This window comes from Chinchilla lanigera, unplaced genomic scaffold, assembly GCF_000276665.1.
Source record: "Chinchilla lanigera isolate Chin_1 unplaced genomic scaffold, ChiLan1.0 scaffold00016, whole genome shotgun sequence".
Lineage (NCBI taxonomy): Eukaryota > Metazoa > Chordata > Mammalia > Rodentia > Chinchillidae > Chinchilla > Chinchilla lanigera.
In genome coordinates, this window is record NW_004955417.1 from 4,641,303 (window position 1) to 4,667,806 (window position 26,504).

Sequence of the window (26,504 nt, forward strand, 5' to 3'; positions counted from 1 at the left end):
CCTCTCCAAATAACAAAGGGAGACTTTGAAAAATGTTTATTTTTCAATCATGAAAGAAGAGGGGTTTTTTTTTTTTTTTTAAACAAAGCTGGAAAAGAAGAGTTAAATTTGCTGTCACCAATCTTCAATTTTCAACTGTGTATAAGAATAACAAAGAGAACTCCAAGCGCACTGTGCTTCTGATGTCTCCACGCCAGAAATGACCAAACCCAATTTGCAGAAAAGCTGATAATGTTCAACATTTGTCATATGAATTTGGATGATCAAGTAAAATCAATTGTTATTCTGTTCATCCATCCTTCACTGATTAGGCAATTCCAGTGAGAAGTCAGACAGAAGGTGATTCGCATATTAATGATTAACATTTCAAGTACACCCTAGGTTCCAGGAAAATAACTTTATGGGGGTTTGTTTTAAAATATTCAGGAAAATAGACACATAGAAAAATTACCCTTATAGGGATAATAATGTTTTAACAGTTTTAAAAATTTTATAACTGCCATAAATGCTGCTTATAAGAATATAAGCAAGTACAAGAAAATTTGTGTATTCATCCTTTAAAATGAACATTTTAGTTGGAATTTTGTTTTTTTTTGTTTTTTTTTCCAGTACCAGGAATTGAACTCATGACCTCGTGCTTGCCAGGCAGGCTATGTGCCACTGAGCTAAATCCCCAGCCCCAGGATTTTTCTGTCCTACTAATCTGTGTCTCATAGAAGATTTCCTTAAATGTTTTTTTTTTTGTTGTTGTTTTTTGTTTTTGTTTTTTTTTGTTTTTTTGTTTTTCTCCGGTACCAGGAACCGAACTCACGACCTTGCGCTTGCCAGGCAGGCGCTTTTGCCGCTGAGCTAAATCCCCAGCCCCAATCCTTAAATGTTATATTCTTGATACAGCCTAGAGATTTTAGCTTTGAAATTTCTGAAAATGTTCATGTATCCCTCACCATTGCATCATGAAATGACAAGTAGTCTGGATCCGTGAGGATCTTGTGGTGTTGTGCAAGTAGAATACATGGTCTAGGAATTTATATAAAGGAACGTAACAGACTCTTTGCTCTTCTGTCCCAGCTGATGACCTATGCTTTCATTTCTACCATTTCTTTCAACACTAAGTTGGAGTCAGTTCCTCTGTGCCCTCCCATTTGGGCTCACAATTCTATGTCACTTTCTTGGTTTTTGCTTCATGTTTTTTTTTTCCTATCCTTTTTCACTCCAATTCAAAGTCTTGAGGTTTTAATCCAGCCTGATTATCCCTCATATTTTCTTATTATTTCTTTTGGTTAATAGCTAGATCTTAAATCAGAGGTAGATTTATTCTGAAGATAATGAACCTTAAGCTTTTAAGCCTGTCATTCAACTTGCATGGGTCCCTTCAAAGATTCTTGGAGAGGCCCTCAAAACATTTTTACATGCACATCAGTTTCTGTAAAACCTAGAAGAGTAACATATTTTGGCCATAATTTTATGTTCTTCCTTTGCTTGTCAACTTCCTTTTATCACACTTAATTTTAGTGGCACCTATGTTGGAATGGCCTCAGGCACTTCGGGGATCCAATTTAGAGAAAGTTGAGTTAGGCAGACATTCCATTTGTATTTAGAGTGATATAATTTTTGGTTCTGATATAATTTTGCTGTAATGCACTTACTGCTGGTTGTGCTAGCCTAAGAATGTCTATCAGAAATAACCCTACTGCAGGCTGAGGAGCCAACTGCATCTTGACAGAAAAGCAGAGAGCCGATGGCAACCTGACAGTAGGAATGTAGGTGCCCAGGAGTGACACAGGCTGGAAATATATGGACAGAGAACCTGCAAAAGCTTTCCAACCTTATATGAAAGAAATGCAGGTAGAATTTTTCTAAATTTGACAATTGTAAGAATTTATGTGACATTATGAATAATTAGTTGTGAAACTATGGAGAAGATAAACTATATAACAAAGGCAACCAAAAGCAAGAAAAATAAAAGTATAGTGGAGGTACATAGGTGATTAATTAATAAAAGTATGATAATATTTTTCTGAATTTCCTGAGGATTTAAAATTTTCCAGCTGTTAAATTTTTGTAATTTGTTATGCTTTATTCTATTTCCAAATAAATATTTATATTTTACCAATTATTTAATTTATAAATGTTTGTTCTTCTAAAATATTTTAGTAGTACATGTCTATGAGACATAATGACTGCTTTCACTATGGTTGCACGGTACAGGCACATCACACATCTTTATTCATTTTTGTGTCCTTTTCGCCTCTCACCCTTCCCTCCCTCATCCCTTCTTTACTTGGTCCGCTTGCATTGCAGTAGACCTATATCTCTGCTTCTACTTAATCTGTCTTTTATTTTGCTATTTACTTTATTTACACTTTGAATTTCTTATATGAGAGAAACCACATGATTCTTTATAATTTATCACATAAGGGTCAGACCCAACAAAAGTTGGACCACAACCTATCCTAACTCAGTGAGCTCCAGTAATTTAGAAGAACTGAAAATAACAGTCATGAAAATTTCATTCAGTGATGTGGCTCAGAGGCGGGGAGCCTAGGCTCTGGAGGGGCAATTCTTGGTATAAAATTTTGGTCCACAGATTATTACCCATATGGCAACAGGCAAGTTACCTGACATTCAAGCTTCAGCTTTTCCATTTTAAAAGGATGAGCTAGAAATAGAAAGTGGTTGTTTATAATTGCATAACATGTAATAAAATGTAGTAAGCAACCAACTAAATTATGCAATATGCCCTGTTAAGAAAAACCTTGAATTTCCCAGAAGTTTATATCAGCCCTATGGATTCCTCATGTTCTTCCAGGTAGTATGTGGACTAGGAAAAGAGATGCAGTGTAGAAACTGACTTATCCTACAATTGTATACTGCACCTCTGTAAGACTGAGGGTGAGCAAAGAGCTCTGTGGCTGTGTGTGTACACATGTGTTTAAATGCTACCGCACTTATCCAACCTTTGTCTCAAAAGAATAAAATGATAGCATTAGTGAGGTATTAAAATGGAAAGTGAGTAGTAATCTTCCTGCTTTCAGAACTTAATTTTACATGTAGGACAATTTTCAGTTTATTTAAAAGAAGAAAATACACTGACCTCAGCAAATTCTGCTTCTAGATCAGGAATTAAGCATTCAGGGAAAATAAGATAGTAACAAGAATTAACTGGAAAAAATATAAACTGCTCCCACAGTCTCAGGAACTCTAGAGGATTATTAAATTGATCAGCATATAAGAGAGATAGCCATCATGTGATGTTACTTATTTGTTTACTTTTGATCAATGTGAGAAGAAAGTATAAGGTCAAATAGCAGGAAGACTTGCACAGCAAGCTCACTATTGAGTTTTATATACATACATATATAAATATATATATTTATATATATACATGTATATAATATATATCCCTCAAACATGTTGTATTAGTTTGATTATAAAAAATGACCTCTTTATAACATCTACTCACAATTGTTAGATAGAATAAACTTAGTCTTTAATTTGACAGCTCTTTAGATATAAGAATCAGCTTTATACCAAAATACCTTTCTTTGCAATTAAAACTTGATTTATGACAGACCTAGAGATATTTTTTTGGCATTTACAAATTATTGAGAAATAAAAATAACTGACATTTCTGAAGTTTATTTCTAGAGAACTTCACAGGCCTCTGGCAACTTTCCATGAATGAAGTCTTTCTTGCAATCAAATTACTTCTTTTTATTTATATTTTTCCCGTGTCTACAAAAAATAATGTTTCTTAATAAAATTTCCAGTACCTCATAACATATACCTTCAAAAAAAAAACAACAGCTTAAGTGTCTTAAATTAAGTACAAATAAAAATCTGAGAATGTGTAACACTTTTGGCAAACTATGTCCAGTAATTTAGAGTGATATTTTAGTACAGAAGATCACAACTTTGTAGCACTAGGGAAAAATTTTGTGAAAGGTAATATTTTCTCAAATTGCACAAGATTGTTGTTTTGGGATGTTTCAATCACATTACACTTACTTTCATATCCTTTATTTATATTTTATATTGCAATATAATGAAAAAAGTAATTATATGACACCATAATGCAGAATTCCTGAACTTGTCTTCCTGCAACTAGCTACTCCCATCTGGGTGTGGTGGGGGACAGTGGCACCTAGAATATGTTGCTTATGTCCAGTCTACTCTGTAATCTCACTTTTGTTGTTGTCACTGCTTAAAACCCTGCCCCATGATGATATCATGGTAGAAATTGGAAAAAGCTTTTTGTTTCTTTTGTGACAATCTTAGGATATTTCAATTTGACTTGACTCTAGAACATATGGAGATTGAAAGTTGTCTTAGACATACTGTTAAAGTCACCATCATTTGTGATCTTAAATACCGATTTTCTTCCAGCAGGGACAAAACAAATTTATCTTGCTTATTCACATATGGGTCTTGAAACCTTTCTTTCCCACTTTGGGGATATTCTGTGATTGGGAAGTAATGTTCAAAGTCTTCTGAAAGCTGACATAGGTCATCATACACCAGCTGGGAGAAAGAAGTGTCTGGCTCAAACTCAAAATCTCTGCTGATGCTTGAAATATCAGAAATTCCAGGGTTCACTCACTGTCCTCATAATACCAGTTTGGCTTTGAATGCAGCCACTGTATCTGATAACATGAACACAATTGTTTTTCTCTCCTGATGTGACAGACTGAGTTCACTGAGCAGACTGAACATCTCACACAATTAAGCAAGTTTTGCAGCCTATTTTATGTCACTGAACTGTGGTGTCTGTAACGGTTCTTTTCTATAGGAAATTTGTGCAGCAGGTCTTGTAACTACTTTCAGAAAGCCACCTCATTCCTGTGTATAATAGATTTGTGTCCTCCGCACAGAGCTGTGCAAACAGATATGAGTGAAAAGCATATACTCGAATAGTTTTACTCACATCCTACAAAGTGCTGTTAAATTCAGGTGATATATTTTGGCTAGTTCGCATTTCTGTATTACTTTGCACCTAATTGCAAAGCCAGAAAGTTGTCCAGTCATGGAAGGAATTCTATCTGTGCATGTACTGACACAAAATGACTAATTCAAACTTTCTGGTAAGTAATTATTCAAAAACTTGAATAATTCTGTAACTGTGATGTTAGTGGGCAACAAAAGTGCACATAACATCCTCATGCGCATCCTGCTGAAAAATACATTGCACAAAGACAATCACTGCTGCCATGTTGTCAGCACCAGTAGATTCATCAACCTGGATTACATACCACAGTGACTCATTAAGCCTCCCTAAAAGTTATGCTTCAGTATCCTCTGTTATTTCATCAATCTCTGGAAGTATGTTGGTTTCTTACAAAGAAATACGTGCTACCTTTTGAACTGTAGCCTCCCACTAAAAGTTCACAGCAAATTTCCTTCGCAGACTGAGAATCCATTCTTCACCAAGAGTAAAGGGATTCTTAGCTTTAGCAATGCAGTTAGCCGCTAAGAATGATGCTTTCCGTGCAGATGCATTTAATGATGTGCTGGCTTTTAATAATTGTCTCTGTTCTTGCTATTCACATTTTTTTTTTTAAATTCTAAAGGCCGGTCTTTATTGCAGGATATGAGGTTTTCAAGGGGCAAAACAGTTTTGAGGGTGGTGCAGCTTCAGTGGCTCACCAGTTGCCATGTACAGAATGTGGGCTTAGAGAATGTAAAACATCTGTTTCAATGAAACCAGAATTTAAGTAGGACTCTGGATTTTCTTTTAATTGCAGCTCGCTTTCTGGTGGCAGTCTTAGGGTTCTCCCTCTTAACACTGGGTTTTTCTCCACTTTCAAAGATGTTGTCTAGTGATGGTTCTAATTTACTTATTTTGGCTAGAGGTAGCTTGCAGGCTTATCAAAACTGTGACCGAGACATGTGCACAGTGCAGAAAAGAGGTGCAGATGAGAGTGGTAAGTACAATACCCAGTGGGCCGCATGGAACTAAAGTAAGTGTCAGGTTCTGACTTAAAGCCTGCTGCCAGATGTGGCTTAACTGTTACTCGCCACTCACTCAAAGAGCTTTGATATGAGTCTGCAAACAATTGATATATTCTGGTCCCCATGCAGTCAACCTTCTGTGCTAATGTTAATCTGTATTTTCAGCCATGCCTCAGCACTACCTCACCACCTCAGCTCCACCTCATAGCATCAGTCAATAGATTCTCATAAGGAGTGTGAGCATACAACCTAGCTCCCTCGCCTGTACAGTTCACAGTGGGGTTTGTGGTCCTATGAGAACATAATGCTGCCACTAAGCTGACAGGAAGCAGAGCTAAGGTCATAACATGAGTGATGGGAAGGGAATGCAAGCACAGATGGAGCTTTCTTTGCTCACTATTCTGCTGCTCACCTCGTGTTGTACGGCCCAGTGGCCCTGGGATTGGGGAATCCTAGTTTAGTGGATAAAAAAACAAATGATTATTATTATTTCAGGTATAACCTGGAGTATAGTTTTCTTTTCCTGTAGGAAAAGGAAATGAAATGAAAAAGTGACTGACAAGGTAAACTGACACTTTAAAACAAGTAGTTAAAAGAAGCAATTTTTAAGAAGACAGTGATTTCTAAATCATTAAGTTAAATTTCATAAAAATGAAAGTCTGAAGTGAATGTTTTAATTCTGGCATTTTCAAAAGTAAAAACAGATCATTAAGAATCTTGCGCCTAGGATAAGTATTTCTGATATATTTGTATTTATGTACCTTTATACCTAATACTGTTACATGACACCAATATTGTAGGTTTCTGTTTCTCCTTTGAATTCTGCATTATGTGGCTAGCATATGTAATAAGCTAAATAATATCTCTAAGAAAGTTTAACAATGTAGCAATTTATTAATGAATATCTACTTTTAATTTTTAATATTTTGACTAATGCTATCATGTGCATATATATAGCTATATATATGTATATGTAAAATTTTGACTCTCTTTCAGATGAGAAAATTGTATGGTTTTTCATCTATTTCACTAGTTTATCCTAAGGGTCTGAGATAATTCTACTTCAATTTAGGTTGTGTGTGTGTGTGTGTGTGTGTGTGTGTGTGTGTACATGTCTAGACATGTCACACTATTAGAAAGATCATTTGCTTTTCACTCACTCGTGTTTTAGAGTTTGAATTTCTTTTTATTGTTATTAGCTATGTGTCCTTGAAGAAAATGACCTGTTTTGTCCAGTTTAAGTATTTCTTATTACATCACCACTTTGTCACCATCCTTGTACCTGAGCGTTTTGATTTACTATTGTTTTATTGGAAAACATCTTACCTTGGCTTAATAGCTTTGTGTATCTGTGCTTTGATATGAATTGTTTATATTTCTTGAACAAAATTTTCAGCACATACAGACCAACTGCACTTCTATCCATACCAGAAGGACACAGTCAATCCCCTTACAGGCTTGAACCACTGTCAGGGAGAATTTTGAGTGGAATATTTCTAAAAGCCATACAAAGCAAAGCAGCTAGTATAGGAAGCTAAATGTTGTGTATCCTCGACATTTCGATTGAACACAGTTTATATCAGAAAACACGTGATACTGTTAAGAAACAAGCGCAAGGATATTTTGCTTTTGTTTTCCTGTTCAATCTAGTAGATTGCAGGTTGTTAGAAAGATTTGATCAGGTGCAGAAAAACTCAGAAGCTCTATTTTCTTTGCCCATCTGAACAAATGTAAGTAAATTAGTATTAGGAGTGTGAAAGCCTTAAGAGAGCCCTAATCAATTTTTCCCTGTCTTAAAAGATGCTCACTGAAGCAGTTACATTTTCTTCGTATCAGCAAGGAGCATGAAAAATTATCTTTGAGTGAAAAGTCAACAGATTTTTAAAAGCTTTACAAAACCCAAATCAAGGATACCTACAGTGAGGAACAGTGAAGAATTCAGAGGATGCCAGCATAAATGCCAAAGGCTAAGCAGGGTAGTTAAGGTTCATTAAATGCTATCCTTCATAGATACTCATGATGAGAAACCTACTTGTTATGGCTTTCATTAAGCTTCTGTACTTCAGACAATCATTGGGAGGGAATGGTTTAGGAATAAAAGTCCCCAAATATATTTTCATACTGAATTTTCAGAAATGGTTGCAATACACTAATATTTTGCTTTTTACCATTAACAATGGGAATAGAAACAGTTGAAAAGGTACATTAATGATACCATGAAGGGAATGATGTTTCTAACAATATTTCATATAGTTTGATGATTCATGATAATGATAATACTTGTAATTACTTTATTAAAGAAATGACTGTTACTAAGATGTTTGAGAATTACAGATTTGAAACATTTTTCAATATATGAATTTTTGTTAACTTTTTTTATTGATGTTATTCTGTATTAAGACTATGTCAGGAAGTAGTGCAAGGAAAGATGAATATGTTGTGTGAAAAAGACATTTTGCAATAAGAGAAAGGCAGAAACTGAATAAAGTGAGGACTGAGTATATAAAAAGAAAGGGCCAAGATTTCAGATCTGAATATCTTGATATATCATCTTGAAGATGCTAAACATAGGAATGGACATTGGAATGCATAGGCTTGGGGTGAATTTCAAAACTGACATGGTGCCCATTTGTTAGAGTGTAGCCTGGGAAATCCTTAAAATCAGTGTCAAAATGGAGCAGCACAAGCTTAGGAAAGATGATGATAATAGGAGGATGATAGATTAAATCAGAAATGGTATTGCAAATATTTGAAGGGTCTTGGCTGTCCAGGTAGAAGGAAGCTGGAAAATAGAAATCTACCTGTAATAAAGATTTCCAGAGCTAGATTAAGTTGGTTATAGGAAACATTTTGTAGGTTTGAGTCAAAACAAGTAATTAGCAAGTCTATTCATTCATGATAATACTGATGAGGTATAATTTTTATGTAACTTCCAGGCCTTTAGACATTTTTTTATTTTAATCTTTTCTGTGGGTCAGTAGTGGTTTTTTATCAAATATTTTCAGTTTTCTACTACCAATGGTTTTGCATCACTGATCCGCTGTTGTTATGTGCTTGAAATATATGTTGACCTTTGAGCTTTAGGGAAAAACTGGTTATTGCTCTAGAGAAGGCAGAACTTCCAGAATAGTGGCATGAAGACATCAATAAAGTTTTTCCTTCATACAAGTAATGATATAGTAGAAAACTTGTCTGAATGAAATTTTTCAGTTTTCTACAAATTAATCAAATGCTTGCAAGAATATGAGCAGCATTTACTCAAGAGAAGTGATTAGTAAGAGAAGTGATTGGTAAGAAGAGTAAGACTTTTGGCTTTCAATTAAAATTTATTTATTTTAATATTCCTTTCTTCTACTCTGTTGGAAGAGTCATTGGGTCAAGACATTTAAGAAAATCTCTGACCATTTATTAGAAGACTACTAAGCTGGATGAACATAGTTAGGTGGTTGCACAATGCAGAGAATATAAACAGTACAGAATTAAAGGAACATGTCATATGATGTCATGGCACACACAGAATATCCATGAAGAGATAAAAACAACCAAAAAATAAGACAACTAGGGGCTGGGGATTTAGCTCAGCGGCAAAGCGCCTGCCTGGCAAGCGCAAGGTCGTGAGTTCGGTTCCCGGTACCGGAGAAAAAAAAAAAAAAAAAAAAAAAAAAAAAAAGACAACTAGCTACAGATTCTGGAATTGAAAAATACAGATGGGAAAATTTAGTATATGTGCTACAGAAGTGAGTACCAGTAGGAAAAATTTAGAAAAAAATATCACTACATAGTTTTAATAAGAAGAAAGATTCAGGAAAACTATTAAGGGTATTATTCCTGCCAGGTCAGCAGGGCTTATGACTAAGGAGAAGAGAAGGAAAATGAATGAAAAATGTAAATAGAGCCTCAGAGATCTGCGGAACACCACCAAGTTTACCAGATAAGCATAATGATAATTCCAAGGGAAGAGGAGCAAAAGATTGGTAGATACCATTTGATGAATGGAAAGCACAAAACCTCCAGAATTAATATAAAACATTATTATACTCATTAAAGAAATTCAATGAACTCCAAATATTGTAAGTATTGAGGATGTCACAAGTAAAAACCCCATCATCAAATTTTCAAGTTTATTTCATCTTAGCACTTGTTTATATTTATACAGAGAGCCATAAGCATGCATTATGAATATATATCTTTCTATTATGTGCATATGTTATGCAAATATATATTTTGCAAATATTTTTATATATATAGGTTGATGCCTATATACACACTCACACATATGTGATTTTTGTACCTAGCAGATGAATATATACATTCTTTTTTGCCTTCTTAGCTTTTCTTTTTATTTTATTTAAAAAATTTTACAATTTTTATTACTATACATTTACATAATGATTACATTATTGTAGAGAACTGGTACATAAACATAGCATGTCTTAATTCTTTCTTTCCCCTTCCCTGCTATACCTCCCCTTTTGAATTTTCCCTTTCAATTTTTCCAGGATCATATTCATTTATTTATAAGTCCTTATAAAATTATTTATCATAAAAATAGTTTAACAGCCAGCCCAACAAGGCAAAAGGTACATATAGAACATGTAAGGCAATTATACTAGATCAAGGTGTACTTTCAGTATACCAGTTTACTACCAACTGGTACCAGTTTCAGTGTACCAGTTTACCAACAACAGCGAAGAAGGGCTCCCTTCTCCCCTGTAGCCTGTCCAGCATTTATTGTTATTTGAGTTCTTGATGATACCTATTCTCTCTGTAGTGAGATGGGATCTCACTGTTTTAATTTTCATTTCTCAAATGATCAGCAATGTTGAACACTTTTTCATGCATTTATTGGCCACTGTACTTCTTCATCTGAGAAGTGTCTATTCATTTCAAGTGCCCATTTTTATTGGGTCTTTAAGTTTTAGGAGTCTAACTTTTTGAATTATTTGAATGTATGCATTCTTCTTCTATTTAATAAATATTTACAACATCTACCATGTGATAGTTCATGCATTACTTCTGTGTCTGTTCAGTTCCCATTGGCTGGGACTCAGTCACATGGCTGCAAAGATGCCTTGGAAATGTATTCTAGCCTAATGCCTAAAAATAGGAATTGTTTATGGACAGCTAGAATGTTTTCATAAGTAGATCTCTTTGTGGTTGGCTACCACCATTTCATTCTCTCATCAAAAGAAACAATTGAAACTTTCATCCATTACTGTGCCTGAAAGTTGAGGATATTAGATGACATTTCTTCTTCTTCATCAGAGATAAACATGGGTATTTCTGGTTGATTAATACAAAAATGTGAGAGACGGTTGTTTGTAATAGTAATAGTACTTATTGGTAGAAGTGTATGTTTGCAGTACTTGAAATACTCATTCTTTCTGAGGAAGTTGGTATATATACACAATACATCTTAATTTCTTTTTTCATCCTGTTGTACGTTCCTCTCTGTTGTACCTCAGTACCTAGAATAAGGCCACTACTTCTCATGAGTCTGGCAGGGCCTGTGAGAAGTGTACACAACTCAGGGAGCTGACACACAAAGTGAGTTGGTCTTCCCCTGAGATAATATAGACACTTCCCCTCTTGCTCCCTGTGTAACTACCAAGGCATGATGTTCTGCTGAAGATTAGATGCTCTTCCTGTTTAGATCTTACCCTCCCCTTAAACTCTCCGTAAACATCATCCTATGCTGATTGCAAAGATAAATGCACTGCGGTCGCCCTGCAGTCTTTTCTCTCATCAGAAGAGAGACTCCACCTGGCTTAGCTTGTTGTATCTTGACTTGTCTTCTTTTCATCCTCCGCTGTCCTACCTCCAGAGTTGAAGGAGCAGCACTGGATGTGCCACCTTTCCTTCCACTCTCCCTCCATCCCCGGTTCCCTTCCCTTTTGAGAAAATTAGATCACTGGTATGATTTATTGGGGAGAATACCCCTTGGCTTCCCTATATGTGGGGTTTTCTCTTGTTTCTTATTCTAATTGACAAATTTAACAAGAACATGGAAGATTATGTTTTCTTTGAAGGATAGAAAATGTTACATAATTTCTATTGCTTTGAAAATTCAATCAGTTAAAATTTTATTAAGCTATAACATGCAACTTATACCATCATGTATGGTATAAATCCTTCAAAAGCATATCAACTTTCTGATACATTTGTCTCCAGTATCTCCTAGAAGCCATTAACCAAAACCAAGGTTATATCTAGACATTACTTTTAAGTCTTTGTTTATTTCCTTGCTTCTCCCCGTGCCTTCCTCTCTTGATGGAGGTTGCCAACAGGTCTTCTGAAACAATAGGCTTGGAAAGAAAGGCACAACTTTTCAGTAGACTTTTGCCCTCAGGTTAAGCATCTCTATTTAACTGAGAAGACTTAATACACCCTCACTAGTGAAGTCTTCTTTTTAAAACCTTCCTTGCTGCATGAGGTCAAAAAGCCTGTGACTTTTATTACTCTGCACAACATTTATGGATCCTTTCTCTTCCTTTTGATTTCTGCTTGAAAACTGATCAAATGTTCTAACAATATATTGCTACAACTTTGAAATATAACAATGCTGTCTCTTTACTACATTTTATGAGTTAATAACTTTTCGGGGAACTTGATCAGCCTTCCATATGATTACAAGCATCTGATAAATGTCTCATGACTAAAAAAAATTCATATATCAATTTTTTCAGTGTATGATATTTTGTGGTTACCTCTGATGATATTTTTTGGTGGGAAATCAATAGCAGTTAAGTCAATGACATGTATTATGGGTTTTAGTTATGACTTTATAACTTTTTGGACACTAATTATTACTGCATTTGAAATATGCATTTTTAAAGAATGTTAAATAGGGAGCCAATTTTGTGAAGACCGTTTCTCACTATAAACTAGTGTTTTTTGAACTCTTTTTTCTTTTGCTACAAATCACAACAAAACTCAATTTATATGATCACACAAAGAGCACATGCACAAACCTACCAAATAGGACATGTCAAGACTGGGATGTAACTGGTAAAATCACATGTTATATGAGCACTCTAAATTTTCTTCATATTGATGAGCTGATTTTTCACAGTAAATTTTAGAAATTTGCTTAAAAAACGCCTAGTATTTAGTGATGGCATATGTGACAGTTAGGTTAATCACTTGAAAACTAATATTAACATGATTTTTATATCCTGACTATGATGTTATGATTATTAAATAATTAATAAAATGATAAAAATAAATAATAATTGCTCATGCTATGATGAGCAATTTTATTTAAAATTGAATATCCATTGTTTCAGTTAAGATTTACACTGTGTTAAGTCATGGCTTCATTTGATTTAACTTTAATACTTAAGTATTATTAAGAATCAAACATGAACAGTAAGAATAATATTCATATTTTTACTTACTTCTAAAAAGGATGTTATAATCTTAATTACCATTAATAAAAAATACAACCGTACAATTAAAGCACTGAGTTTTCCATTTTAAATAGACAATGGCGTTATATAACTTGTGAAAGTTTAGTGTCATGGACGTCTCTGCTTATCTGGCATATATGTGAACAAATATCTAAAACTGATTAGTAAGCCAAAATAGAATATCATTGCAGTTCTCTTTAAACAAATTTTAAGTAAAAAGAAAATACAAAACTGGAAACTTAGAATTCAAAGATTTTTTGCTTTGGTTCTTTACACTTATACTGTGGTTTCTGAAATTATAACTTTCTTTTTTTCTTTTCCAGGCCCGTTAAAAGAACAACACATGAACATAACATTGTGTGGAAGACGCTGAAGACAGTTCCAGACTTAGCCTCCCAGCTAAATGATGAACACCTGAAAACACTGAGCAAGAAGATCGTTTCTGAAACCTGGGTCAAAGGCAGCATAGGTAAAAGTCTGCATTAGCAGAGGACCCCTGGCAAGAGGAAATGCTCGTACCTATGTTGATTTTTCTATCACTATAATGTTTATGATTTCACTTCACATTTGAAAAACATACAACTCTCCTATATCCCACTTGTGAGATTCTTAGTGAGATTAATAATATCTCATGTTTTAATATGTAAAGTTTAAGGTATTCACTGATGTGTCCCCACTTTGAGCACACGACATCCAAATTACTCAGACTATTCAACGTAACACCTATTGGTGGACTTAAACCCCTGAAGTTCTGGTTCTGTAAATGTGGGATGCAGCCTGGATTGCATTTCAATAATCTATGAGCAGATATTACTAGTTTTAGGATCACACTCTGAGAACAATCACTTGTGTATACATACAGTAAATATCCAGCAGTGATTTTTTTCTGTAAGGAGAGCAAATGATCGAAGTGATTATTTGTCCAATAAAGGTACTGTTCTAGATATTGGAAAAGAACTCTCTAGACACATTTTAGTTTCCCAGTTTCAGTATTTGGTCTGTTTTCCAAGGATATAGCCAGTATATTAATAGAAATTCATATATTTAAATATTTTAATGAGGAAGCATACAGCATATGCACTGTACGTGTCAGGGCATTTTTCTTTTGTTCCTCAAAGGAACAAATAAAGATAGAAAGTGTTATTATTTTCCACAGATAAGAACCTCCAAGATACAAAAATATCATTCAGAGAAACCATGCTTGTTACTGAGTTTCAAATACACTTAAGCTAATGAGAAACTCATTTTTTGTGCATTATGTCACCACTGCTCATATAAAGTGGTTCATCAGGATCATGACATTTAAAAACTAACTAGAAGTTTGGAGAACGTGTCCCTTTGAAAAGATTTACATATTTTAAGAGTTTTCCCCCAATGTTTTTCTCTTATAATTAGTTCCATTTAATCAGAGTCAAGCAGTGAAAAATAAATCAAAAGAGTTTTCCAAAGATTAAACTGCCTTTAGAGTAATAAAAGAACTATTCACATTGCTTTGCCTTTAGCTTGAGGACAGCAATTAAAAATTAATTTGTTTCATAAGATCTAAAATTATGTTTAAAATGGTGAGTAATTTTAGAATAACCTGAATTTCTTCAGTAGAATATTGACTACACACATTATGATACATCTTTTTTTTAGACAGTGGTTTAAAAGCATATGGTACATCTGTATCTATAACTATATGTATATCGTCTATATGTATTATCTACATATGTGTATGTATATGTATTTAGTGTTTGGAAACAGAAAAGTAGTAAAGAAAAATAGAACAATTGCAAAATTATATAAATATTATTCACTCACACACATTATTTTCTTAAGTACATAAGAATGGGCCCAGGAAATGATCCAAAAATACATACTTCCTTGTGCAGGGTAGTACAGTTGGAGGGTGCTATGGTCTGGACGTAGTTTGAGTGACACCCCGCCCCAACAAAAGTCCATTGGGATTGAAGATTAGGTCCCAGGGTGGCATCGTTTGGAGGTAGTGATAATTATGGTAGGTGAGTCCTGGTGGGAGCTTCTTAGATCATCTGTGGTGTGAGGCACTTCTTGAGCAACCCTTTGGTTCTTGCGATAGATTGTTATAGAAGGGCAAAACCAGTTCTGTTCATCTTTTGTCCTGCTTATTCTTATTTGAGGTATTAGTCTTCCTACTGCAGTTATGTGCCTCCATGTTGTCCTCAGCAGAGATTAAAGAAATGGCATTTCTTGAATCTTGGCATTTGAACCTACCAACTGTGGGGGCTGGGGATTTAGCTCAGCGGCAAAGCGCCTGCCTGGCAAGCGCAAGGTTGTGAGTTCGGTTCCCGGTACCAGAGAAAAACCAAAAAAAAAAAAAAAAAAGAACCTACCAACTGTGACCTAAATAAACCTTTCTCTTAATGAAATCAGCTTCTTTAGTTATTTTGTTCTAGTAACAAAAGCTAAAACAAAGGCAATAGAGAGGAATAATTCAGTATTGTACAGATACTTATGTTGGTTTAATTTTTCCACAATGAATGTAGATTCATGTGTCAGGATGTGTAATTAGATATTGTTTGAAGAAAGTTCTATATTTACAATTAGAAGGAAGCATTTTATTCTGATGACATCATAATAACTCCTCATTAACTATTAAAATGTGAAATCTCAATAAGAAACTATCAACCTTAATGTGATTATTTACATGAAATAAAACACTTGAACCAACATTTCAGTTGGGCATACCTTCAATGATTTGGAAAACATTTAGAAATCTCTGTGTTCACATTCACCTGTGTCAAAATCCTCTTGAGTTTGGAAGCTGCCTACCCCTGTTTCACTGTCAAAGCTGTCAGTTCATTAAATATCTGACCTTTGTAGATCTCTTTGTTCGTCCAACTTAAGAAACAAGCCCGACTAGGTGTCTGCTTTGTCTCCCCTTTTCTTTATTCATGGATGCGTCTCCTTCCCTCTGCTGTTATTAAAAGTATTCCCTAATGTAGGCCCTGATCACCAAGCTGCTGACTTTCAATCTGTTGCAGAGGTTTGTCCTTCTCTGGTGCAACTCCACACAGCTGTTTGTACCTTCTGGTCTCCCTCCTGGCCACTAGTTCTTCAGAGATGAATTATTTAACAAGTTTCCCAAACTTATTCTCAAAGCCTCTTACACATTCAGTTTTTGTAAACAATATAGTGTTAACGAGGAAACAATATTATGATTTTTGAAGCGGTGAATTAAGCATATTTCAGGTTTAAGTGATCACTGTACTATACCATTCTTATTGTTTTATATAATGCATTTACTATAAGATTACTAAATATAAATTACTTATAATATTGAAGTTACTACTTATATATGCCATATATATGTATATGTAGAAATGGAGTATAGTTTACTGAAGTCAAATAATCTCAAGGGTTTTCCATTGGATCTTAATTTATGATATGGTAGCTTGATTTTTTTAAGATTGCCAACCTCATGAAAACTAAAAAGATTAACTTTCTTGAAATCTCAATTTAGTAACTAACCTGGAACAGGACTCCACACAAAAATTTCATTATAGTTTAGCTTCACTTTACTATTCAAACAGATTTCTATAAAATGAAGAATTTTTTTTCTATTTATATCACATTTACTCTGTCAACTTTATTAGGAATCCATGAAAACTTAAGTATTGTTTTTCTTCTAGTTTTTCAATTAAACTTTTTTTTCTCTGTTTTTGTGAGGTAATGGACAAAAGATTCCTTAACTTATTTTGATAAAATTTTATATTTCATTTTAATGCTGAAAATATTTTGTATAACTGAATTTTTAACATTTCCTTTACTTGAATTGACAATTTTTGTGTTATGGTTTATGTTTCACATAGCGTATAAAAATACAGTAATTAAGTCTCATGAAAAAATGTAGTGTTCATCTTTTTCATATGTAAATTAATCAAAACTCTAATAATACACTCTTTTTTTTTTTTTGTACCAGGAATCAAACTCAGGACCTTCCCTTGCCAAGCAGGCACTTGTGCCACTGAACTATATCCCCGTCCATATATACTCTTGTATAAAAGTAACAAATTTATTTCTAAGGTAAAGACCATGACTTCCTTAAAGGCATATATGGCCTTGAAAGATGTACTTTGATCTTAAAGTGAACATATGCTTTCTTTGACATTAAATTTTTTACAATAAAAATATATAATTAATAAAACATATAATTTTAAATTTGAAGTATTAACATTTAAAGTATCATGCAGGTATATTTTAATGCTGGAAAGGGATCAATGTTGTGTATATTTTTGTAAATTCTTATAATTAATTCTTTAGAAAAACACAGTTTAAATAAAGGACTGAAATCTTTTATACTGGAGGAATAATTATAGACCTTGACTTTAGTATGTGTGATACAAAAACAGAAACAGTTCTGCAATAAGAAATATCCTGAGTGTTGTTTTGTAGAAGAAACTTCAATTTTAAAATTAAGAATTAATAGGTTTAAAGTGATTGAATTCAATCACCAAGAAATTATAAAATTATAAATTCTGTTTTAATAAAATCTATATATATGCAGCTATATTTAAAGTAATTTACAATACACTGCACCCAATAAACTCATCATAAGATGAAAATATAGTCAATACAAAAAGTACTAACAAACTTCCCAAATAGCAGAGCTTACACTGCTGAGTATTGACTGCTTTCCTCTTGTGGTTGTGCAGCTTACTGGGAACTGAACAAGCTATGGCTGTCCAGCGTGTTGACAGAATATCATATGGCATTTTGATAGCCTGGAAATGGATTAAAATTCAAAACTGTTACGTGTATGATGGATTTTCAGTTTGTTCATTTTTCCCCTCTGACTTGGATGCAAGGAATAGTTTTAAAACTTGGTACGTTTTCAGTTTACCTTAACCAATGTCCTGTGACCAAACACCCCAAGCCTGGGTGATTTAATTGGCCCTGTCCTTTTAGGAAATGGATCTCCACAAAAAACTCAGCATCTGACAAAGTCATGTCCATACAACGTAACTTATTTTTTGAGAGCTTGTTTGGAGGTTCTAGCAGGGGAGCACAGCTACCTGTGTATGCTTGACTGAGAAATGGTCTTCCTCTATCAGAGTTGTTTGTCCTCTTTGACCACACATGCAGATTCAGGAGGGACACACATGGAGCATTGAGGGAGGAAGGGAATCTCTGTCTAGCCAGCCAGATCAGCCAAATCAACTGTGGCTCTCAATGGGGTCACAGATTACCCTCATACCCACAACTGGATTTATGCTTATCTCCACAATTTCACTTTCATCTTTTCCCCCACAAGAGTTCTTTCCTTTTAATTTTTTATGATAGTCTGTGTGACACAACTCCAATGTGTGCTTCTGATTCTCAGCCTGCTTGGTTTTAGCCCTTTTAGCTCTGTGTTGTACTCACTTTGATGATATGCTTCTTTCTATGCCTTTTAGAAACACTTGCTGGCCTGCTGGGAGGAACCATGACACAAACGTCTCATCTTGCTTTCAGTATAGGTCGTTTACTATCAGATACCTCACCGGTGCTATTATTTCTCTGAGAAATCTCAAATATATGAAAGTTTTAACTACTTCTCTTTCTCTGCCTAAACTGGGTTGTATTATGTGAATTCAACTTTTGTTTTTCACGTTTGTTTTCTGTTCTGCCTTACTTGTAGTTCAGCCTCCCTTCCTTTCTTCTCTCACGGGTTACTTTATCAGACTTTGTACTTGTCTTGAGTTTTGTAATTCTTTTAAGAAAAATTGTCCATTGGGTCCTGTATATTTTTTCTGACTCATTATAGAAGACTGGAAAATCCCCTTAATTTCATATAGCTATGATTATCATTTTCACATATTTTCTTCCAGTTTTGATTATGTATATTTCCAGATGAAATCTTATGTCATTTTCATTCCTCCTTCATATTTAACATGTCATATGTTTCATGGTTTGCTAATATTTCTAAAAATATCACTTTTTAATAACAGTACATATATGTGTACCATATTTTTGTCAAATGAATATATCAGATTTTACTTGATCATTGTCTCTTTAAAGAGTTTTAGGTTTTACCCTGCTATGAGTCCTATGGTTCTAAATAATTCTTGCATGTACTCACTTTTACCTTTATTTTGAATTATTTATTTATGACAGATTTCTATAGATAACAATGAATTTAAAAGTGTGGGTATTTTTTGTATCAGACAGCTATCTCATTATTGGGACAAAATGTCCAACACTCACAACTTCAGCAAGCTTATTTTGGTCCATGGTTTCAGGGGATACAATCTATATGTAGCTGATTCTAGGTTCGAAACATCATTTGAAGAGCATAGGAGAGCAAAGTTGTTCAGTTCATGAGGGCAAGAAAGCAGCACAGGGGAACATTTTCAGAGAGGAAAAGGGAAAGGATACAGGGCCACACCTCCATGACCCACCCGGACTCACCTAGAAGTGTTTTCCATGATTCCCCCAGGCAAGTGTCAAAGCCTGTTAATTCATACTCTGTCCTGGGTAAATATTTCCTTTCCAAAAGGGAGAAATAGGTGGCTAGAAAACAAAAGAACCAAAGCAAGACTGAGCCCCTCTGTGCCTTCATTAACTCATATAATTCTTTATCGGACATCGATAGCACATGGGGATGAGATGTGTTTTCTAGATGACTTGAGTAGCCCCATAATTACAGGCTTGCTGGTTGCAGCCCAGATGGCATCTCTCTTCTGCTGGCTCCACTCAAACTTTTAGGTTTTCTCCTGAGACATTCCACATTCCTGGCATCTCACACTTCCTGGGATCTCCACTGCAACTTTGGTTTCATTCTCATAGCTTCATACACTGTCCTTTCAGTGAATTTCCTGGTCTCTCAAGCCTTCCTTCAAATCTTGATGGAAACCTTCCTGACTTCAAAAGTTTTACATTTTTCATGCTGGTAAAACAAACATCATGTGCATGATGCTAAGGTGTCTTTACAGGAGAAGCATTAGCCGGACATTCTTGTTCCATGCCTTCAATGGAAAAACCGAGTGCCTGGATGTCTGAGCACAATGAACTGCATCCCAGGGAGTGAATTCTCTAGGATACCTTTCTCAGGCATCCATCCATGGAACACTATTCTCAAATGAAAGGTTTATATTTCTCTACTCTGGAGTTTCTTGCATGTGGAGTCTAGTACCGTTCTTTTTTTGTTTTGTTTTTTTGTTTGTAAGTGGCACTATTTGCTAGAGCAATCATACCTCCTTTGGCCCCAATTTTAGCTCCTTTTGGGCCAAAATTTAAGTACTTCAAATTTTTCTACTCTGCTGTTTGCCTTGAATTTTCATTCTAAATCTGGTCAAATACAGTCATCAGGACCCATTCCACAGCCTGAATGCTGGGGTGCTTGGATATTTTATATACCAAACCATTTATCCCACAGTCTTAGTTAGGTCATTGGGAAAATATAGACAAATTTTCTATCAGAATGTAACACACATGACCTCTTATCCAAATGCCAATGGAATCCTTGTTCCCATGTGAAACCTCCTGAACCTGCCCTTTACTGTATTCATTCGCATCAGATTTCTTATTTTCTGAGCTTGGACTTAGAATCACCCATGAGGCTTGGCATCCTCAGTCCTTTCCATGTTCCTCCCACAAACTAATGGCTTCTGAAACATATGGCCAGGTACAGTCACAGTAAGACTCCACTACTAGGATTTATGTATTGATTTTCTTCTTATCACTGGAATACGATACCAGACACCCATAACTTAGAGGAGGAAAGGTTAATTTGGTGTCATAGTTTCAAGAGGTTCAGTCCATGGTAGATTAGCTTCAATGCAAAAACATCACAACAGAAAAGTGTGGCAGATCAAAGTTGCTCAGTTCATGGTGGTTGAGAAGCAGTGCAGGGAAACAGTGCCAGAAGAAAAGGGATAAGGAACCAAACATAGATTCCAAGGCTACACACACATTTGTGACCTACCCAGACACACTGAGCAGTTTGCTTCAACAAGCCCCTGAGTGGATTCTAAAGCCAGTCAAATTGACACACTTTTCTAACTGCCACATTCTGTTATACATTGAAAAATAATGAGAGATACTTCATTCCAGCATCACAGAAGGATGCCATATTATCTCATTGTAGATTTTAAATCCTGGATAATTAAAAATTATGCCTCATTTTAAAAATGGGCACTGTATTGATTGCTAAAATTGAATATTTGGTAATTGGTTACTAGAAACATTTCCAATACCCAGTGGATAAGTGTACTTCAACTTTTAAAAAATTTGATACTTTAAAATACTCTCCCCTACATTATGATTCAGCAAACTGAGGTATTTACTGTGCCTTACCATTTCCCATGCTTTATTAAAACCCACAAAGTAATTCCACGTTGCTTGCTTTTATGTGTTGGTCATGCTATTTCCTACATTATAAGTTTTTCCTCTTTGCCCTTCTCTACCAGTAAATGTTTACCTACCTTTTAAGATCCATTAAAAATACTGTCTTTTCATAAAAATTACTTCAGATCTTCTCCCAAAGATATGTTTTTTCTTTGGACCTTCATATCATTTTCTAAAATTATTTGAGATTATTTACTTTGCAATGCCTTTATTATAATTACATGCCTAGTAAATTCTATTAGGGCCATACTTATTTTTATTTTGGCAATAGGAAGTATCAGTTTTGATAGGCTATTACAATGGAATGTCTATGCTCAAAATAAAATGAAAGAAATTATGTCACATCCCTTCTAGTTGGAATTATGATATAATGGTTTTCTGAATTTTAAAATGCTATCTAGTTTTATATGTAGATGGTTTTCTGTAAATTATAGCAATAGCCTAAGGAAGATCACTGAGCTGCTGTCTTACGATATCTACTCCAAGTAATTTAAAGGAAGGAAAATTGGTTCGAAGGCTATTAAGCCTGGGTACAACTATTACTTAACATTCCCAAAGCTTTAAAAAGCCATTCAGTGGTTTTGGCATTTTATCTCTTGGATCATTTAGACCTTATACAAGAGATCCTATGAATTAACGGATCTGGTTTAAATTTTATAGATCTTATATGTTCCTAGGCTTCCACCTGATAAATGGAGGAGAAAATTGTCCATAAGGGCCAGGAATTTAGCTCAGTGGCACAATGCTTGCTTGACAAACCCAAGGTTCTGAGTTTATTCCAGGTACAAAAAAGAAAAGAAAAGAAAAGAAAAGAAAAAAATAGTCCATCAAAGAGTTTCATTTCTCTCATTCCTCAACTGACAGAATTTTAAGTAAGAAATAACATGAATTGGTCTCCAAATGTTTCATAGGATTCCTAGAAGAGAAATACAACAGGAAATCATTAATTTAAGCTCTCACTCCTTCAGTGTGTTTCCTAAATAATTGAAATAACCTGGGCGATATTGTATGGGTTGGAAATACCAAGGCATTGTCAGAGTTCTTTCTCTCCAATAATTAGAAGCTATTGGCAGAAACTGACAATGCAGAATATGCTGACAGAAACCCTGCAAAAAAAGTTCCCAAAAGACAGGAGTTAATTATGCTAGATGGAAGCAGGCAGAAGGTCAGGACAGACCTTTTTACTAGATAGGTAACACTTACACTCAATTTTATAGACCATAGAGGGATTAGTCAGCACAGTGTATGACCTTACTCATCAAATTATAGATCTTTGAAATATTTAAATTCTTCTAGAATGTTGATTTTTAGTTAAAGGTCTGTACATCAGAGAGTGAACAATATTTAGCAATTAATTCACAAAGCTTTGTTTTAATCAAACAGCATTTGATCCTTAACCTTTTGAAAAATCACTACCAAAATTATTAATTGAACTTTATCATAGTAGTATTTTAAATTCCTTTTGAATGCCTTTTATTCACCTAATGTAAGTATGATTAAGGGATATTTTAAAATAAGAAGTCTGCATGTAGGGGATTTTTTCTTTGTCCATTATTTTCAAGCTCATAAGAAAGTATTTCTTTTGGGTTTTTATGTAATAGAGGTTAACTATGTAAATATTTTAATAAAATTTATTTGTAACTTGCTTGATTTTGATTTTTTAGTCTTGCAAAAACCTGGAATTAATATTTAATAAATTTTAAATTAATATTGTTTTTCTTATATAATTTGCCTCAGATGTATATATTCTTTTTTCTTAAAATCCATGTGCAATAATTTCACACAATTTTCAATATCTCAATGATTCTTTCTCTTCTGTTTCACTGCTTAAAAATTGCTAAAGCTTATATTTATCTTTTATTATTAAGGAATATCTCTATCCTTATGATTCAGACATTTAAGGATGCTTTGTGATGTGTCAGTAATATTTGAATTATTCTTTAAAGTTTTCAGTGTACTGTAATTGTTTTGATTTTTTTCTTCCAGAAATATTGCCACGATGTTTAAGTTATTTTTCTATGTATTGTGGGGCTAAAAAACTTATATTCCTTTAGTTCTATTGAAGGAGCTTCCTCCAACTTAGTATCTGATATACTTCATACTTTTCTCTGGATTCTTCATTTATAATTCTATTAATAAACTTTAACCTTTTTATTTAAATGAGGATTCTTTTTGTTCCTAAGAACTTCAGTATATTTGAGTAAGCAAAACAGGTAGGTTTCTAGAATTAGAAATCTAGATAAGAAAAAAATTTATTTTATTTTTTATTTTTTTTTCTGGTACTGGGAATCGAACTCACGACCTTGCGCTTGCCAGGCAGGCGCTGTGCTGCTGAGCTAAATCCCCAGCCCCAAGAAAAAATTTTAAATAGCTGTTTTTAAGGAATAGTCAGTCAACTCTCATCACTAAGAACAAGAACCTCTGTTTTCAGAGATAGTCTAGGGTAAATCACAGTTCCAGTCAAGCATTATTATTTTGCTCAATAATTAACAATGTCTTCTTTGATATGACCTACTTAATTTATACTTAATTATCTTAAAAACAATAAACTATGCTACTAAATCTCTTTCTAAACCCATCTTTGCTATATGATCTCATAAATATATCTATGGTATAGGCACACAAAGTTTGACTTTTGTTTGCTATCGTTTTAACTGAACCATTATTCTGAAGTGAATCTTTTTAAAATTAGAAATGAAACTTGACATTCATCTAGGTCACATATCTAGTAACTCTGTCACTGAATCCCTATCAGTTTAGAATGTATATCGTGGAAAGAAGGAAGGAGAGTGGGGAAGAGGAAGATGAGAGGAGAGGACAGGAGTAGAGGGGAGAAGAGAGGAGAGGAGAGGGAAAGGGAAAGGGGAGGGCAGGGAGGGGCGGAGAGGGAAAGGGCAGGGAGAGGAGAGGGAAAGGGAAATACTACGTAGCTGTATGGATAAAAAGCCCAGCATGGTGATCTGGCACTGCAGGAATCTGTGGATGAAATCTTGGCTCTATGACTCGTGGCTCTCCCAATGTGGGAAGGATATTTAACTTTTCACTGTCTTCATTTCCTTATTACAAATTTGGATCAATCATAGTACATACTTTACTCAAAAATAGTACATTATGCAAAGATTAATAGGTCAATATATACTATATTTAAGCCAGTATCTGGTAAATAACAAACACAAAAGGAAGACCTTAAAAATACTTGCTATCACACTCAGATGCTCATTTTCTTTTTACAGTTGTCCCCCTGTGATACTAACACTGTATTCCATTCTATCGATAGGCATAGTACCCAAACGTTCCACTCCTAAACACTGCAAAGTGTTCCAGAATTCAATACGCTTCTGGTCTCTTATTTTTAAGATAAAACTTACATGTAGTGGTGCATACATGTGTTCTTTAGCTGTGTCATTTGATGGGCCTTGACAAACACTGCAACCCAAATCCTTATGAAAGTGCAGAACTTTACCAACACCCCAAAACTTCTCTCTGTGTTTCATCCCAATTGGTCCTGGCCCGATACCCTGGAGCAATTGCTCTCTGTTTTATTTCTTTTGCTTTTCCATTGAAAGTTTTCATGAAGCATTTAGAATTTTATAAAAAAGTCAAATAGCGTATCTCCTTCTATGAAAGCTTTCTTTCAATTAGCATAATGCTTTGGAGATTAATGCATGTTGCATGAATCAATAATTCATTGTTTTTTGTGACTGAGTAATATTCAACTGTCTGGTTAGAGCAGAGCTGATTTAACACCTTGTCTTATGGTTGGAGACCTGAGTTATTTCTAGCTTTTGACTATCATGATAGAGCTGCTAATGACATTCCCGAATAAATACTTCTTTCAGCATTACTGTTTTGTCTCCGCAATAAATACCTAAGTAGTCAAATTGCTTGAACACAGGTTAGATTAAATTCTTATTGTTTGCAAAGAGTCTTATAGAACTATTTTATTTTACAGTCACCCCAACAACATTTAAGAAATTCAGTTGCATTACATGTATACTGATGTTTCATTACTTTGTTTTAAAGTTTTGATTATTCTAGTCTGTTTTCCATCTATTTTGAAATAGATGTCTTATTAAAATCTCTGATTTATGTACAAGTGATTCTTAGTTTTTCTAGCTCTCTTTCATTCTTTTTAATTAAAAATTATTTTTAGTCATAAGTTGAACAGTTATTTTATCTCTAAAAATAACCAAATGTGTTATGCAAATATTGTCAGTATTATACAAATAATTACAGTGCTTATGACTTGGGATACAATTTCAAAGATTTCATTACATTAAGATGCAAAACATACTGTATTCCAAACCAATTAACAAGAACACTGCCTGAGAAGTGTGTTAGAGGATAGAAAACTGGTGCAAATGATGGTAAAGAAAACTAAGGACAAAGGTTCATGTGAAATATTTTACACATTATGATGTTAAAATTTTTGACAAAGTAATATTTAATACAATACACCTTAAGCTGTTTTGTTAACTAATGTAAATATTATAATTAGGTACAATCTTTCACCTGCATGTTTAAAAGTTTATTAATTCATGCTGGTTAAATCATTTAAAATACTAATTGAAAAAATGAAGTACTACTTCTAAGACATGGGGATAATTTGACTTAACAGATCAATATTTTTAACTAGAAATTGAGCTTAACGATGCTCTTCTTTCTTGACTTTTCACAATGAATGTGACACTGGGACTAGTGCTTTTTCCAGCCTCTTGGATCTGTTTGCAATATATTATTTTGAAGAAAAATATTTGTAAACAACATTACATTGTATTGACTTAGTAAACATCTTTC

The 26,504-nt window shown here is 34.2% G+C and overlaps 1 protein-coding gene across 1 annotated transcript in view; it reads left to right on the plus strand.

The window, feature by feature from the left end:
• Cnbd1 (cyclic nucleotide binding domain containing 1) overlaps positions 1-26,504 on the plus strand; it is a 376,001-nt gene that overhangs the window by 233,566 nt on the left and 115,931 nt on the right. The window contains exon 5 of the mRNA XM_005381753.1: positions 13,682-13,827. Within this exon, the coding sequence (XP_005381810.1) occupies positions 13,682-13,827 (146 nt within the window). The remainder of the gene's footprint in view (positions 1-13,681; positions 13,828-26,504) is intronic.